The 18,521-nt window shown below is 39.9% G+C and overlaps 2 protein-coding genes and 1 long non-coding RNA gene across 4 annotated transcripts; 2 read left to right on the top strand and 1 right to left on the bottom strand.

Annotated features, from left to right (window-relative positions):
* Positions 1–1,749: 1,749 nt before the first annotated feature.
* LOC117845012 (glutamate receptor 2.8) lies at positions 1,750–8,940 on the top strand. The gene is made up of 5 exons (XM_034725882.1): positions 1,750–2,054; positions 3,693–5,029; positions 5,460–5,763; positions 6,916–7,322; positions 8,262–8,940. The coding sequence occupies exons 1-5, from the start codon at positions 1,802–1,804 to the stop codon at positions 8,721–8,723; spliced, it is 2,763 nt and encodes a 920-aa protein (XP_034581773.1). The 5' UTR covers positions 1,750–1,801; the 3' UTR covers positions 8,724–8,940.
* A 1,806-nt stretch (positions 8,941–10,746) lies between these two features.
* Positions 10,747–17,532, top strand: LOC117845011 (glutamate receptor 2.8). 2 transcript variants are annotated; one of them, XM_034725881.2, is made up of 5 exons: positions 10,747–11,145; positions 12,372–13,699; positions 14,114–14,417; positions 16,125–16,360; positions 16,852–17,532. In XM_034725881.2, exons 1-5 carry the CDS (start codon positions 10,887–10,889, stop codon positions 17,377–17,379), a joined length of 2,655 nt encoding a protein of 884 aa, XP_034581772.1. In that variant the 5' UTR covers positions 10,747–10,886; the 3' UTR covers positions 17,380–17,532. The 2 variants fall into 2 exon arrangements, with proteins under 2 accessions (XP_034581772.1, XP_034581771.1); XM_034725880.2 differs by having other exon boundaries at positions 10,752–11,145; positions 15,954–16,360.
* On the bottom strand, positions 17,025–18,425 carry LOC117845013 (uncharacterized). Its single transcript, XR_004637989.2, has 2 exons — positions 18,042–18,425; positions 17,025–17,087 (listed from the first exon to the last, which is right to left on the bottom strand). It is a non-coding gene; the product is annotated as an uncharacterized lncRNA (long non-coding RNA).
* Between the last annotated feature and the right edge of the window lie 96 nt (positions 18,426–18,521).

Here is an 18,521-nt window from a genome sequence, read left to right as displayed (position 1 = left end):
GAAACGATGAAACAAATATCAAGTGCCTCTTGAAGGGGGAAAACTACATCACTGAGCGGATCATTACTGCATACAGTTAAGCATTTAACGAAATCAGCCACACTCAGCTGTCACACTTGCCAACAGAGAAGACGCGTGAAGCACAAGTGATTGACTTTATAGGAACCATTTGGGCTCTGAAAAATAGTGCCTTGTATCAACTTGCTGTACTTATAGCAATTTGCTAAAACCTCACGGTTTGAGGTGATGCAATTGCTTTTGTATGGGTGTGATGGCTCCTTACAAAGATACGCAAATCTCTTGTGTGTTCGAGAAAACAAAATAGTGTCTTGCCTTTAGCAAAATGGAGCAAATGAATCTCAATAAACAATAGTTGGTTGCTTGGATAGTTGGTACTTGGTAGTCAGTTAAAGTCTAGAAAGATCAGATTAATCAAGACATTGTTAAAAAAACGACAACTTTGCAACAGAAAAAAAAAAGGCAAAAAGGTTACCAAATTGATGAAAATAATGGACTCTTGAATATCAGAAACTCTATTACCTTTCTGTTAAAAAGGTAAACTGAAAAATAGATGGATGTTTTATTGATGTCTTTGCAACGACAGAGTAGTTCATGGCAATTTTTGACAGTCAAAAAGGTCTTGACGAGACAGAGATAGCCAAAAGGAACATTTGAACCTAAACTGGCAGGAGCTGCCGTTTATTAATTAATATGGGGGAAGTTTGGTAATGAGAAAAGTGTATTTGCACGATGGTATGTAGAACTGTAAAAGTTATAAGCGAGCTTAAACCAGTGATGGAAGAACTTACGAAATACCTAGTATACTCGTGCAAGATCCCAAAATGCAAATGATTTTGGTATAATCTGTTAATTTACAAAGATACAAACTTGTGCCAACGATGATGCTATTCTAGAAATTTATGGTACCACGATAGAATAAGTAAAATTCAGCTATAACAACTCATCAAAAATTTTCAGAGCTAATTTTGCAAAGGTACCACAGTGCTGAAGGAGTCCAAACTAGATCAAACTAAGAAGGCTAACAAGACAGGAAGTGCTTCAAATATCAATACATTGTCAGACTGGGGAATTGCAAAGGCCATCAGATGGAGTTTGGGGGAAAAAAACTAGTATGCCCATTTGATCATGAGAGAATAATACGGGTTTGGGTAATTATAACCAAGTCCAAAGCTCTGAAGATGACCTCACACCGGCATCAAATTGCAACGAACAATTTCATGCCCCATTCCTCAAATGTCAACACACGCATTCACTTATGACAAGTTCCATTGTCAAAATAGTTCAGTTTTTTAACTAGGAGAATCCTGGTTAAATACACAATTATTTGATCTTAAATAAACAGAAATGGTATGAATGGACATCAGTTCATTTTGGAAAATAAGCCATTGCATGCACGAATATGAATAAAAACCACAGCTATCACTCTCACGTATCTATTGAACGATTTCGTGAAAGAGACTACTAATATGTATAAAAGTACATTACGGTAGCACCTTGCAGAAGTAGACTACAATGTTAAAGAACTTATTGCAATATAGTATCTTGGAAATACATACCCAATACCAGTGTTTAAGTTGCTTAGCTGCGCAACACCATTTTGACTTTTGGGCAGTGAGAACGATTCATCTGCGCTAAAATATGAAGGATTGCGTAGATTAAAATTCGGTCATCTCAAACTAATGTTTCCTAGAAGTCTTCGTGAAAGCAGCCTTATAAGAGTTCATGATCGTAGCCTACCAGGGCAACACACTTCACAAACTCAGACTTTGCAACTCTGGTAATGGAGAGAGCAACTCAAACCATCCTATTCCTAATACTCTTCGCCCACCACTGTGCAGCTCAAAATGCCACAAAAAATGGTGAATTCCCTATTGGAGTGATATTGGACTTAGATACGCTGGTGGCAAAAATAGCACGGACCAGCATTCAGATGGCTCTGGAAGATTTTTATGCAGCTCACAAAAACTACAACACAAAGCTAGTGCTTCACATCAGGGATTCCTATAGCAATAACGTCCAAGCTGCATCAGCAGGTAATTAGTACTCCCTCTGTTCCAAATTATAAGTCATTCCAATTTCTTAAAGAGTCAAACAATTTTTGGGTGCTTATTTTCCGATTGCCGTGTAGTTCATCCTAGGATGATCCCGATATCTATTTTTTATGTGTATGGAGTGTGTTCTGTGTTGAGTTTATGTATGTGCTTTTGGTGTTTTGTTTGTACCATTTCTTCTTTCTAATTAATATAATGATGGGCAGCTCTCCTATGGGTTCAAGGAAATTTTTTTTGACAAACTATAATCAGGTTAGACACCTGGAGCCTTTATAGTAACTGGACCCAAAACTCAGTACCTACAACGTTATAGATTACTCAAGTTCGAGGGATTCATGAGTATCTATAGCTCTAGACTGCCTGTGAAATTTTGTTTTGAACAAAAGGGGCACGAGAGTGTGGCTATTTCATTGATAAAGATAGGATTACGTCCGACTAACCGGAAAGAAAAACGAAAGGAAAAAAAGCGGGAAAAAAACAGAGGCGTTATACTCGCGCAAGAAGGCCCGCTAGACTTTTCGCTCCCGCTGCGATCCAAAGGTTGGCCGAGGATTTGATTTTGGCCATCAGCGATGGCGCCGATGAACCTTGGTGACGGAATATTCTGAAGTTTCTCTCGTTCACTGCCTGTGAAATTCAATCATGTGATATCTTTATAAAACACATGGGTGCAGAAGATAACATAAAAACCTATCCAACTTGGTGCATAGCTACCAGGTGTACGACTTGAGTAACTTTTGTCCCTTATCCAGCTTGGCTCGGTAGGAGCATAGATGCGTGGTATAGCTGCATCCATAATTCCACGCAGTCCTGTTAATCACAAATTTGCAAAGCACATGCTGATGCTCTAAAAGCACAAATATAGGTCAGTAAGCCACGCTACTAGAGAAATGGCCTTATGTACCGGTTGGGTACCGATTTCGCAACCGGTATTGCTAGTCCCGGAGGAAGCCTTTAGTACCAGTTGAAATAACTGGTACTAAAGGGGTATTAAAAAATAAAAAAAGAAATCCCACCTTGCCGCCCACCCCCTCCCGCCCGCCTCCGCCCAGCCCCGCCACCTCCCGCCGGGCCCACCGCCCTCGCCGTCGCCCTCCGCCTACCCCCCTCCCACCGGGCCCGCCACCCGCCCACCGCCCCCACCACCACCCTCCCTCCGCCCACCTCCGTCCGGCCCCACCCACTAGCCTCGCCGCCCTCCCACCGCATGCTCACTCACGGGGTCGAGACAACTGGAGGGGAAGAGACGCAGAGAGAGAAGCGTGGGAGACGCAGAGAGAGGGAAGACGCAGAGAGAGGAGAAGTGTGGGAGACGCAGAGGAGAAGTGTGGGAGACGCGAGGATAAGGTACCGTGTGATCCCTAAAGGTCATCCTTCAGTACCGGATGAACCCCCACCCGGTACTAGAGGGGTCACAAGGAGCATCTCGGGAACTATCCGTTAGGTCCGGTACTAATGCTCATTAGTACCGTGCCTAATTATAATCGGTACTAGAGTGCTGGACAAAAGGTCATATTTTCGTTTTTTTACTCTCATGGAATGCAGAAAATTTTCTGGTACTTAAAATTGTCATGTAGGCACAAATCTTCAACTAAATTTATCTTCCTATGAAACTTACAGCTCTTGACCTGCTGGACAATCATAACGTGCAAGTTATCATAGGCCCACAAAAATCTTCGCAAGCTTCTTTTGTATCAGATCTTGGGAATAAGACTCAGGTCCCTGTCATATCCTTCACAGCAACAAGCCCGTCCATTTCCTCTGGCAGTCTTCCATACTTTGTCCGTGCAACATTGAATGACTCTGCACAAGTGAATACCATTGCCTCCTTAATCAAAGTCTATGGGTGGAGACAGGTTGTGCCTATTTACGAAGATACTGAGTATGGTAAAGGTATCATTCCATATCTCATTGATGCCCTCCAAGAAATTGATGTCCGCATTCCCTATCGGAGCGTGATCCCTCTGTCAGCATCGAGTGAACAAATCACTCTGGAACTCTATAAGTTGATGACAATGCAAACTAGGGTCTTCCTTGTACATATGTCATCTGCTTTGGCCTCAAAACTCTTCACAAAGGCGAAAGAGGTTGGTATGATGAATAAAGGATTTGTATGGATCATGACAGATGGCATAACCAATATCATAGACTCGCTGAACCCTTCAGTCGTGGAAGCAATGAATGGTGCCTTGGGCATCAAGTTTTATGTTCCTAAATCAGAGGAACTTGACAACTTCACTGTAAAATGGAACAGAAAATTCCAAATAGACAATCCAAATGATCCTCCATTGAAACTAAGCATATTTGGACTGTGGGGCTATGATACTATATGGGCAGTAGCGCAAGCAGTTGAAAAGGTTTGGATTAACAATAGGACATCATTCCAAAAACCAGCAGTTCCCAGAATCTCAACAAGCATGGACATCCTGGGAGCTTCTGCGTATGGACCAGAGCTCTTAAAGACCATTTTGCAAAACAAATTTAGAGGTTTAAGTGGCTACTTTGACCTTTCAGACAGGCAGCTGCAAGTCTCCACATTTCAAATAATAAATGTTATTGGTAAGGAATGGAGGGAAATTGGGTTCTGGACAACAGAAAATGGAATTCCACAGCAGTTAAACCATGGCAAAACAGATTATCGAAATCTGTCAATTTCTCATCCAAACAGTGTGATTTGGCCAGGAAAATCAACAGAGATACCCAAAGGGTGGGAAATTCCAGTAAGTGGGAAAAAACTTCAAGTTGGAGTGCACAGAAGTATGTATCCAGAATTTATGACAAATGAAAAGAATCCTATCACAGGGATAACTAAAGCAAGTGGCTTTTCAGTTGATATTTTTGAAGAGGCAGTGAAAAGACTTCCCTATGCATTACCTTATGAGTATGTGGCCTTCGACGATAATAATGACTCAGGGCGTTCAGGCTATAATGATTTTGTGTACCAAGTTTATCTCAAGGTAAAAAGAACATAGGATTTCAGGATTCAGTTTCCAGTTTTTAGATAAAGACCAAGTTATAAGCTACAACATTTGCTACTTGGGACTTGGGAGACGACATGTTAAACAAGACCTGTACATAGTTCTTGATTTCTCCATATTTTGATACTTTGTTTTAGTAAACGGTCAACAGCATATTTCGCACTTGTTCTGACAATTTTGCTTTTAGGAATTATTTTAATGCAGAAAAAAACTGCATTGTCATAGGATGCTTGCACATATTTTATTACATAGATTGAACAAACATTTCTATTGTCCTAAACACAGATCAAAAGTCCTGTCTACTGATCATAGAAGAGAAGAATATACATTATAAACCAGGTCTTTTAGCATGCCTAGGTAACGGAGAATAAGCTATTTTTCACCTAATCTCTCTTTGGTGCTGTTTCAGAAATATGACATAGCTATTGGGGACATAACAATCAGTTCTAACCGAACTTCCTATGTCGACTTCACTGTACCATACACAGAATCGGGAGTGGCAATGGTTGTTCCATACAAAAACAGCAGCAATAAAAACACATTGGTCCTCTTGAAGCCACTATCAAGTGAACTGTGGATCAAAAGCAGTCTTTTAGTTATCTACACAGGGGTTGTTGTTTGGTTATTGGAGTTTCTAGGCAACAAGACAAAGGCCAGTCGGACAATTGCTGGCAAGCTTGGAATTACAGCATTCTTCTCTCTGTTTGGAGACAGTTGAGTACAATTATCAAAAATATCTTTATTCTTTTTCAAGAGAAAAGGTTTGCATAAAATATAATATAACACAAAGTATTAAGCCGAACAATCTGCTTGAAGAATAATTTTGCAATCTTGGTGAAACTAAGCAAGCTACATAGATGACAGGAAACACATGCATCTGTTTGTTTGTGGTTTATCTTCAACTGCACATAGGTATTGCATCTTTTAGATGAGCATACAACCAATATAGGGAAGAAACCTTAGTTCAATTCCCTGCAATCCAACATGCTTAAAAATTAAAATATGCAAGAAACGTTCATAGTTTGATAGAATGTGCAGCGACAACTTAGTAAATCAGATTTGTTCCAGCTGTTGAACCTAGGAATGCATAAAACAAAGGGCAAGGAACTATATTGCACAGATCCAAACTTGAGATGACATGAGCTGCTACGAAAATATCTTGTTAATTTTCGAGCATCTCAATTTCAAGTTTCACTTTGTAATTGCAATTACTTCCAAACAGAATTTGGAGCCAGAAGTAGTTTCCAACCCACTAGTGGCTGAATCTGAGAAGCAGCTATCACTGTTGTAATGATTTGTCATTAACGTGGAAATTGGAGTGTGCTGCAATTATTTTATTTTAATCGCGCCCGTCAGGATTCGAACTCGAGACCTCTGGCCTTGATACCATATTGAGTTGCATGCACCAACCAGTTCAACCCAAAAGCTTAAGCTAATGGGAAGAGGTGGGAAATTCACTTATGCTCCAACAGATAGACTATTAGTAAGAAAATAAATGAAGAAAAGCAACAGCCATGCAAGCCACTGAATGAGAGCATAAAGTCCTACGCTAAAGGTTGGGACAAGATTATTTCAGGTCTTCCATGTTCATAAGATGGAACAAATATTCCTAGTTTTCCATGAAGCGATCAGCATTTTCTTCCCTTAGCATTGTTGCTACTTTATTTGGAATTCATTGAAATATTTGATTTACTGCAGTTTTTTATTTCAAGAAACCCTTCAAGTCTTGGACCTACAAAACTAACAATAGTACTAAAAAAACACACCATCCAATACAGATTTAAGTTTGATTTATATTCTGTACTTCCTGAATATTTCTCTTGATATCACTGAAAATGACTAGAATTCCTCATCGAACTTTTCAGAGGACAGAGTGGAACGCGTCCTATCTCGGATAGTTTTGATTGTATGGGTATTTTGCTTCCTTTTTCTTGGGACATCTTACACTGCAAACTTGACAACGCTTCTAACTATACAACAGCTAAGTACAAATGTAACTGATTTCAATGCACTCCAGAAAAGTGGGGAACATGTAGGCTACCGTACTGGCAGCTATGTTGGGAATCTACTAGAACAGCTCGGTTTTGATAAATCAAAGATCAAGCCCTATAATAGCCGAGAAGCAATCGAAATTGCACTCTCCGTGGGAAGCAAAAATGGTGGTATTGCTGCCTATGTGCATGAAGTCCCATACATCAAAGTATTTCTAGCAGAGCACAGCCAGGAGTACACTATGGTTGGACCACATTACAAGACAGCAGGTTTTGGATTTGTAAGTAATACTGACCACTTGGAAGCATAAATTGTTGATAAAAGCTTTAACACTTTTATTGATTGCTCATGTAATTATCACATGCTCTTTTATGATATCTTAAAAGAGAGTCAATTATTGATCATCACAGATCAATAGTTTTTTTTTTCTGTGCTGCTAGAATATATTTCCAGTTCAATTTAATTAAACTGTTCTTTTCTTTTTAATGTGTATTTGCAATGCAAATTTTCTGAGTACATTCATGTAGCCAACAGTGAAGGGCACATGTTTTCTAAAAGACACTAACAAGCAAGGAACCAACTCATAAGTTAGCATAGTCAAAATTATGGAGGCAGCTTAAACAGACCAATTTGAGAAGATTAAAAAAAACTAAGAAGAAACAAGGGCAAAGGAGCTAAAAAGATAAAGTTGATGTATATTGGACATCAACTAATGAACCAAATAAAAATCAATGATGACTTCTGTCTCCTAATTAAATAGGATAATTATTATTTATCATGATGATAAATCACCTAAAGTTACTGTTATGCCACTTGGTTTTCTTAGGTCTTACCAAGTCATATACTCCCTCCAAGTCACGAACAAGCGACATTTAGGGCATCCACACGGTCTCCAAAACATAACTTTGACCACTAATTTTTATTATAATATAATTGTAACACATAGGAAAAGCATACTATTCTGATATTAGTTTCAGATACAAATCTACACATATTTTTTAAAATATCAAAAGTCTACGTATAAAGAGTAATTTATAATCGAAGTTTGAAACGGATGACTTCAGATAACCCAAAAGTGACTGGAGGGAGTATGTGCCACATTGATTCAACTTTACCTTGCATTGCATCAGGGGATTAAATTCTCTACAGCAGCCTATAATAGGAAAATCTCTGGATCTCAAGCATATCAGCTAACAAAACATCTATAATTCTTATGCAGGCATTACCTAAAGGATCTCCTCTACTTGGAGACATCTCAAAGGCAATTCTTGACATAGTAGAGGGGGATACTATTATTCAAATTAGGAATAAATGGCGTGTATCTCAAGACAAATACAGCAACATTGTCCCTGCATCTGATCCTGATCCACTCACCACTGATAAGTTTATGGCTCCATTCCTGCTTTCTGCAGTTGTCTCAACTTCTTCCCTTTTGATAGCTGTCATCATTTACTTGCATGAAAAGAAGAACAAGCGAATGACCAGTATGCAAGGTGATCAAAATAAAGATGGAGTAGAAGTAAAATACAAAACACAAGATGGAAACAAAAGAGGCATAGTCGAAGAAAATGAACAGCTTGAAGCAGGCAGAGATCAAAATGATCAGAAACAAGAGGAAACAGGTTCAGCTGCCATTTATAGGAGCGAAAAAATTCTTCATTCAAGAGTGGTACCCATATAAAGTTCAGCTTGTTACTAGCTCAGCTGAACTGCATTGCTTCACAATGCCAGAAAAAGGAAGCTCAAGCAAAAAAGTGACATGGTAAAACTGGGTTTAGAACTTTTTTTAATTTCCTATATTAGGAATTTGGAACTTTGGAATGGCTCTGCTTTGTTTGTGGCTTATGAATAATACTGCTATAAGAAAGTGAGGGTTCCAATTTCTCCCTACTTGTTTACATGTACTCTATCGCATGATCTTTTGTGCTAATTTTTGCTACAGGGCCTTAGTTTAAGGTAGAAACCCCTAAAATACTCCATCCATTTTGGTCCTTAGATTGCAGCGTTCCTACGATATGGAAAATGGACTCCGGCCAACAGCCACACCAGCCACGACCTCATATAGCTTGTCATATACGGATAATACCCCTTTACCATGCTGCTGATATCCCTGAAAGGGCATGCCTGCAGCTAATATAATATTCTCACATCCTCAGCACCACCCTCATACCAGTGTCATCTGGTACTCTGGTAGGTCCGGACTCCAGCAAGAGAGGTGGACCACAGTTGGAGTCGAGGTTGGTTACATCGCACTGTCCGACTTTGGAATTTGAGGATGAAAATGGACTCTCACAATAGTTTTTTATGGGGTGATAACCTCATAAGTCATATCTTCTAAGTCTACATCCCTCAGTCTACACAGGCATTCTAGCAAACACCTCGCCTGCACACTAAACTCTCAGGCCCTCCACATTCCCAACCAAAACCCCATGCTCACTGTGAATTCAACCACACGATGATGCTCCACAGATCATCAAATAATCTCACCACTCGCGCGCAGAGTAAATGGCAACTTGGACAGACACAGATCAAATTTCGCCGATCGAGTAGGTCTCGCGTTGTACCTTTTCCGCCGCGCGCTGCCGCAGCAGCTACCGGATGCGTACTGCGTCACGTTCCACGGGATGGTCGTCGCGGTGGCGCCGCAGCCGCCAGGCCGCCGGGCGCGAACGCCAAGGTAGAGAGGAGACCGAACCACAAGCTCCGAAAGTTTTTGCTAAGTGGAAGGCACATACATTTTCGCCCCTCAACGGCCCATAAACCGAATTATGATTTTTTTCAAGATGTGCTGCGAAGGGAGGGAAACGTACGGTTACTGCAAGCCTGCAAGGGATATTCCGCCAATTCAAGCGGAGATGTTTCAAATGGCTATATATGGATCTGTAATTTTTTATTTGGACATATATTTTTAAACACTAAAATAAAAAATGTAGAAATTAAAAAGGAAAAGGATAGCAGTACTGACAATTGACAAACACAAAGAAAGAAGTTCTGGGTTACAACATGTTTCATCCCCTTTTTTTTTCTGAGAGCATGGTCCAGTATTTGACTCGAAATAAACAAACTTGCCTGCTTACTTCATCTCCTTTGACCTTCGCACCGATCCTTGCCTCGAAATTGCACCTTACACCAACTAACAAGAGAGAAAACTGAATTTATAGTGGCCAGGTCACGCTGTAGGTGGAGGACCTCTTCGCCAAGGTGAAATGGCACCTATCGCTGCGATCGCAAAAGTAAATACTCCCTCCGAAGCTCCGCTCATACATGATGTCTAGGACAACCAGTTTAACTTTATATTTTTGAACTAATTAACTTGTTATAAACGTTACTGTATATTTAAGGATGGAGGTAGTAAGTATCAAATGGCAGTCAAAACAGCATACACCATTTAATTTTGCTCAGTCAAGTTAACCATCACAATTTGCCAACAGAAACTGCGTGGACTAGAAGCAACTGACTTTGAGAAGGAAAATTGGTGGTGAGACCCAGCCAAACTGAAGGCATGCCAATGAATGTCAACTGCTGCATTCCTTTTAATGTGATCAACTATCAATAATCAGTTGATTAGTAAAAGCGTAACGACAAATACATGTCCAGGATATGACAACTTGCAATAAAGAAAAAATCAAGAGGTTGTCAAATTGATGACAACAAAGTTTTCAATATCTAGGTCATCATCATCATTCAATATTCAAGTGATTGGTAAGCTCGAAGCAACACTGTACTGGACAAACTAAACAAGCTCATTGTGCTGGCAGAAACACCTCGGAAAGAGACTACTAAAACAGTCTATATAACTGATACGGGGTTGCAAGTAGATTCTGCAAACCTGGCAGCTCCCCAGATGGAGATAGCAACCAGAGTCATCCTGCTCCTCTTGCTATCAGCCGGCATTGGTGTAGCACAAAATGCTTCTGGAGGAGGAGCACATGAGGTCCATGTTGGAGTTATCCTTGACTTGGGGTCCTTGGTCGGCAAAATAGCAATTACCAGCATTTCATTGGCTCTAGAGGACTTCTATGCTGCCCACCAGAACTATAGCACAAAGCTTGTTCTCCACATCAGGGATTCCACGAGTGATGATGTCCAGGCTGCAGCTCAAGGTAGATGTTCTAAAACCTTGCGGTGTGCCGATTCCATTTACCTGTTACTTTTGTGCTGCTGAATTAAAAGTTGCACGCACCATTGCCCAACTGTGCTTTGTGCACAATCCTTTTATTTAAAGCATAAATCGATACAAATTCATTCAGCACGACTAAGTGGCCATGGGAGAGCAAACATGCAAAGAAGCTGCCAGAATGAGGCATGACCAGAGTGTTTGCATTGCAATATAAACTTGATGTAAAAGGAGCAATATGCATAAAGAAAAAGAAAACATGAAGAATCTTGGCCATTCCATGTGGGGACAAGCAACCTTCATTAGTGAAAATGAATGGTTCTCAACAAATAGATCAGGAAGGTTTCGCAAAAAAAAAAAAAGATCAGGACATGTCATAACTAGTTGTTCCTAATAAGATGTATAAGACAAAGTTCCTATTAGATCTTTACCATTGGGATTGCATCTGGACAAATTTCCTGCAGTTTGTCAGAACTGGCCAATGATGTATGATGAAAAAGGAACGGTTAGAATATTGCTAGATGTTATTCTAATATGATATACTTGAAGTAATTAAGAACAAAGCTAGAATTAGCTAAAATAGTATTATTAACCAGTGTACTCATTACATTATGGTGGAATTGGAGAAGCAGAGAGCGAGAGAGAAATAGGCAGGAGAAGATTGTTTCATTCCTTGATTACTGCAATGAGTACACTGACTTGGTTTGTATGGTTACCAGACAGTGCAATTCTCCCTAGTAATTGGTACCAATCAATCTAACAAGATGAGTGATTCTCTTAACAAAAGGTGACTAATCCCTATCAATCTGGCAGATAGCCACCCCGTGGTGTGTTCGTGGCACCACTGGTGCCTTTCCTTTTGCAGTTCGGTGGGGAATAGTGCCTACCCCACGTAGCAACCAGTTATACCTAGCAAAAAAAGAACAAGTTCCAAAAAAATTGTAGAAAATAGACAAACTGTGAATACCTCCTGATTGTGCAAGTAGCGGCTATCAAAACTGTTTTGATTGTTTGGACTAGGGACAAAATTCATCTGTGTTATGATTGTGTTTCACTTGTGGCATGCATCCTTGCAACATGGATTATCATGTTCCTAATCAAAGATTCAGCTCCAATTATTTGAAGGGTTTTATTGTGCAAATTACTATATTTTCATAATCTCATTGATAATGATGATCTTCTACCAAAGTTTATCTTTGTGCTATTTTACAGCTCTTGACTTGCTGGAAAATTACAAAGTAGAAACTATCATTGGTCCTGAGAAATCTTCACAAGCTATATTTATCTCAGACCTCGGAACTAAAAGTCATGTTCCAATCATCTCGTTCACTGCAACAAGCCCAACTCTATCCCCTAGCAGTCTTCCATATTTTGTCCGAGCAACACTAAATGACTCAGCACAAGTGAGCTGCATTGCCTCAACTATCAAGGCATATGGATGGAGAAAGGCGGTGCCTATCTATGAAGACACTGAATATGGCAGAGGTATCATACCATACCTTATCGATGTCCTCCAAGAAGATAATGTGCATGTTCCTTACCGCAGTGTGATTCCTCAGTCAGCAACTAGTGAACAAATTACCAAAGAACTATACAAGTTAATGACAATGCAAACAAGGGTCTATATTGTGCACATGTCCTCGGCGTTGGCCTCCACCCTCTTCATAAAGGCAAAAGAAGTAGGAATGATGAAAAAAGGATATGTATGGATCATAACCGGTGGAGTAACCAATCTCATAGATTCTCTGCATCCTTCTGTCGTGGAATCAATGAACGGTGCCTTGGGTATCCACTTTTATGTTCCCAAATCAACAGAACTGAACAACTTCACTACAAGGTGGAATATTAGGTACCAAATTGACAACCCGACTGATCCACTGCCGAAATTGAACATATTTGGACTCTGGAGCTATGATACAATCTGGGCAGTAGCACAAGCTGCGGAAAAGGTTGGACTTGCCAATGCCACATTTCGAAAACCAGTATCCAAACAAAAATCAACAGACTTGGAAGCCTTGGAAACATCTAGTAATGGTCCAGAACTCTTGAAGGAAATCTTGCAGAGTAAATTTATAGGTTTGAGTGGCAGGTTTGACCTTTCAGATAGGCAGCTTGCTGTTTCAACGTTTCAAATAATAAATATAATTGGGAGAGGATGGAGAGAAATTGGATTTTGGAAAGCACAAAATGGACTTTCACGGAGATTAAATCAATCACAATCAACAACAAACTTACTGCCAGATCTTAATCCTGTGATCTGGCCAGGAGAATCCATAGACATACCTCGAGGCTTTGAGGTTCCTGCAAGTGGGAAGAAACTTCGAGTTGGTGTACGCTCAAGTGGATATCAACAATTTATAAAGGTTGAGAAGGATCAATTCACAGGTGCAACTAAAGCAACTGGGCTTTCAGTGGATGTATTTGAAGAGGCAGTAAAGATACTTCCATATGCAGTGCCTTATGAATATGTATTATTTGGTTCTCCAGAGGATACAAGTAGTGGAAGCTATGATGATTTTGTCTATCAAGTTCATCTTAAGGTACAAATAAGTCTAGGACCAAATACAACCTACTTGAATTTCTTTAGTAAGTAGTAAACTGTAAATCATTGGAGCCTTGAAGCACCAGCCAAACTAGCACATAGTTTTTCATGTACACTGATTTCATTCTATACTTTTTTTGGTTAATCATAACAGAGAAATTGGCATGCTATACAATTCTCCAGGCTAAAATTACATTAGTTGCATAACACCGGTTGCATGATCCTAGACTATCGAGTATAGAACTCAATGGAAATGCAAGAAGCTATCACAAAAAAAATATTTTCTTTATGAGAAGAACATATACTGCCATTGTTTATTGAGTGATAGTATGACACTAATTTATTATTTTTAATAAAAAGACATTAACCCAGCATTCTGTTCTAACTAGTCAACTACATGTTTGCCTTGCAGGTATACGATATAGTAATTGGAGATATAACAATCAGGTATAACCGAACTTTCTATGCTGACTTTACTGTGCCATACACAGAATCAGGGATAGCAATGGTGGTTCCTGTGAAAGACAGTGTAAAAAAGAACACATGGATTTTCTTGAAGCCACTAACACCTGGCATGTGGCTAGGGAGCATTGTGTTCTTTATCTACACTGGTGTAGTGGTATTATCATTGGAGTTTCTAGGCAACAACAAGCATGTCCGTGGAACAATTCCCAGACAGCTGGGAATTATGATATTTTTCCCCCTATTTGAAGAGAGTTGAGTACACTTACCACATTAGTTTTTTTACTTCATAATTATCATGAAATGCAACATTTAGTATAAATCTAAGAAATATACATGGGATGTTCATAATGTAACTAAGAGTACTCCACATTGGTGGTTACTGGTTAGCAAACAGATATTGGGTCTATCTTACTCAAACTAGGAAAATCAAAACAATAAAAATTTACAGATTGCAATCAGATACGAAGAAAGATCATGCACATGTAGGCAAATTTGTGTTATATGTTAACCTTGACGCAATGCAATTATGCTAATAAGTCTCTTCTAACTGCAATTATTTACTACTAAGTTTTCTTGCAAAACATGTTATAACAAGAATTATTTATCCAAAATCACCAGGTTTTCACAAAGCCTAATATCCAAAAAATTCACAAAAAATTATTGACCTACTATCTTATATGGAAATTTGAGTATCAACTAACTGCAATCTAGTAGCAAGATTACTACATATTTGGAGCTTATGTTATTTTGCCTTTTTTATGTTCCAAACATGGATCTAAATGAATTTTCACAACATATTGAAATTCTTTGTAACATATTTGTGAGATCTGGATCCTGGAGTAAGGAAGCATGTAGTTAGTGGTGACTTATTATCCAGTTAGGGTACACTATCCTTAGTGATTAGCCTGATGTGGTAGATAAGGGACTAAGGTAGCAAGGGGAGGAAGCACTCCCTCATGAAGGAGGCTCTGAGTAACCTAATTAAGTGGATTGAGTTTGTTCTTTGCTTGCCTAACCTAGGACTCATCGGCTGCCTTTATACACCAGGCACCTACTAATAAATTTTATCCAAATAACTAATCAATCCTATTTGCTAGCAAAACTACTAACAAACTTTATCCGTAAGCTGCTGCTGCCAAACTGGTGGCCATAGTGTGTAGTAGCATTAGTTACTTAGTACTATTTTTGCTAAGTACATAAAATATACTCCCTCCGTTTCAAATTATAGGTCGTTTTGGCTTTCCTAGGTTCATAGGTGTTTGTATGCATCTAAATGTAGTGTATGTCAAGATGCATACAAACACCTATGAACCTAGAAAAGCCAAAACGACCTATAATTTGGGATGGAGGGAGTATGTGACAATTTCTAATCTGCTAAATGGCGCTGTAGTACATGCTGAGAGTCAGCACAGCAAAAGTACAACATGAAACTGACAGTGGACAAAACTTTTTTAGCCACAAGCCTACAACTAGTAAATGATTGACGTATATGATCTGCTTTATCATAAAGGTGGGAAATGTTATTCAAATTTAGGTTTAAAATGGCTCCCACAAAAAGAAAAACGATGGCTAATATATGTTGGATAACTTTGTACTATCTGTAGCAAGTAATACTCCGTATACAGCAAGCAAAAGAGAGAGCAAGCATGATGGTTGTCCCACACTATACCAAGGAATATTCACACCAGTGAACAGTCCTGTAATTACAAAATGTTAACAAAAAAATTGCTATGATCTGTATATTGCAGATATAAAATACGTTAACTAATTTATCATAGTTGCTGCAGAAGAGATTGTGGAACGCCTTTTATCTCGGATAGTGATGATTGTATGGCTGTGTTTTCTTCTGGTAGTTACATCAAGTTACACAGCAAACTTGACATCAATGTTGACTGTACAACAGCTTCAACCTACTGTAAATGATATCCAAGAACTACTAAAACGTGGAGAAATTGTAGGATACCATCGTGGCTCATATGTCAAGGGACTTCTGGAAGAACTCGGTTTTGATAGATCCAAGATCAAGCCCTATGATACCCCTGATGATTTTCATAATGCACTTTCAAGAGGAAGCAGCAATGGTGGTATTGCTGCCCTCTTGCATGAAGTTCCATACATTAAATTGTTCCTTGCAAACCACTGCAAAGGTTACACTATGGTTGGACCAATTTATAAGGCTGCAGGTTTTGGATATGTAAGTTGAATTGCATCTAATATGCTTCTTTTGCACTACATTTCTAGAGATACTATGAATGAGTTCATAAGTTGGTTTATTTGAAAGAAAAAGAAAAAGAAAAAGAAAAAAATACATAGCATTCATGTGAAATACAACATCATGTAGTTCTTCTCTTGGACTTTTATGGCCTGTCAAATTCTTGTCCCTTATCAAAATGTCTAGTCTCTAGATATAAGCAAATATGAAGTGTTATTGAACCATAATTGCATAAGATAAGACATGAACCACCATTGTCATAGTTGCCAAGAATAGCATTCATGTGAAAGACAACATCCTATAGTTCTTCTCTTGGCCTTTCATGGCCCATTAAATTCTTGTGCCTTATCAAAATATCTAGAGTTGACACAAGCAAAAATGAAGTATTATTTAACCATTGCATAAGAGAAGACATGAACCATCATTGTCATTGTTGCATATGAGTTATTAAAATGGCTATGTTCTTTGTCCAGGCACTTGCAAAGGGAAATCCTCTACTTGGTGACATCTCAAAGGCAATGCTCAATGTAACAGGGGGAGATACTATGGTTCAAATTGAGAAAAAATGGATGGGATACCAAAATGACTGCCAGAATGTGGGTCCTGTCACAGGTTCAAGCAGCCTCACCTTTGCCAACTTTAGGGGACTATTCATCCTAACTGGAGCTGCTTCAACTTCTTCTCTTTTTATAGCATTGATAATTTATGCCTACAAGAAGCAGCATAGGTCAACAAAACTCATGCAAAATGATAACAAGCAAGTAGGAAAAAACAGAACAGATGAAGAAAATAATGAGCCTCAAGAAGGAAATCAAGGAGTAGTAACTGAGGAATGTGTCCAGTTTAGTGGAGATGGGGAAGAAAACCAACGGCTGCATGAGCAAACTGGTTCAGAACAGGTGTATGACAGAAATCCAAACACAAGCACAGCTGCTTGCGATGGTTCGGCTGCCATTCGCAGGGGTCAACCAAGCACTGTTTTGCAAGCAGAATCCACGTGAAGTTGAGCTTATTTTATCTACTAGCTTGCAATGATCTGAGTCCCAAAAGCCAATGAACTCACCAAATCCTAGGAGTCAAGAGGTTTTTTGTTAACAGCCTGTCAAGAGCTGATTACCCAACTTGCAAGTGAATAAAGTTGCATTTTCATGGTTTGGACTGTTAGTCAGGAGTCCATTGTGACACTTGAAACAATCTCCAGATAACAACTTGAAATTTGCCTATGCAGAAACTGACCTGATCGAAAGTTACTATGGTACCAAACCGCACCCACTACTTTTTAGAGAAGCCACATCCCATAATACATATAAAACACACACACACGAGCAAGAAATAGAATCATCTGGTTGGCATTCCGTCGAACACCTGCACTGCATCAACTCAGCCAACAGCACAACACTCTATCCGCACCAATCCATCAACATCTCGAGCTCTTAACCCCAACGCACGTAAGTTACGGAATCACGTGCTAGTTGCTACGCAGAAGAAGCGAATCATGAGCACCCGGAGAACGGCTGCCAGCGCCACGGGAGTTTCAGGTTCACTAGGCAAACCAAGCGAGCAGGCGGCCAGCCGGTCAGGGAAGCAGAAGCAGCTGCAGCTGCAGCTGCAGCCGGCCACCGATCGAGCTTGTGGTTCGAGGGGGTAGCAAGAGGGCACTCACGATTCTCCGGTCGTCTGCCGCGCGTGGCGGGGTTTGGTCGAGGTACCCAGCGGGGCTGCGGTGGCGGGGGGCAGCCGGGCAGGAGATCCAAGAAGACGTCAGTCTTGAGGCGCGCGCGAAGAGGACGAGGAGAATTCTGTCGCGGTGTCGCCCACTGGTCAGACACTGCAAGTTATAAGAAACACTTGAGCATTATCACAATTTCACAAATACTTGCATACCGGCATACCGCATCCACTAGCCTCATGTTACTGTATAGCATTCAACTCTCGAAATGCAAACAATGTCACCATTTTTAATCGGCTCAAACTTCAGAATGGAGCAGGCACAGAGAAGAATGGCCTGCAAGAACAACAGAATGGAGCGGAGCACCTATCCGACAGAAGTCCACATATGAGCACAGTTATGAATGGCTCCATTGTCATTGACAGTGGTGAAACAGCCATCAGTCTGTAAAGCAAAACCCACCTGAACTTCAGA

Source organism: Setaria viridis, chromosome 2, assembly GCF_005286985.2.
Source record: "Setaria viridis chromosome 2, Setaria_viridis_v4.0, whole genome shotgun sequence".
Classification (NCBI taxonomy): Eukaryota; Viridiplantae; Streptophyta; class Magnoliopsida; order Poales; family Poaceae; genus Setaria; species Setaria viridis.
Note: the sequence above shows the minus strand (reverse complement) of the source record. Positions and strands in the feature narration are given on the sequence as shown.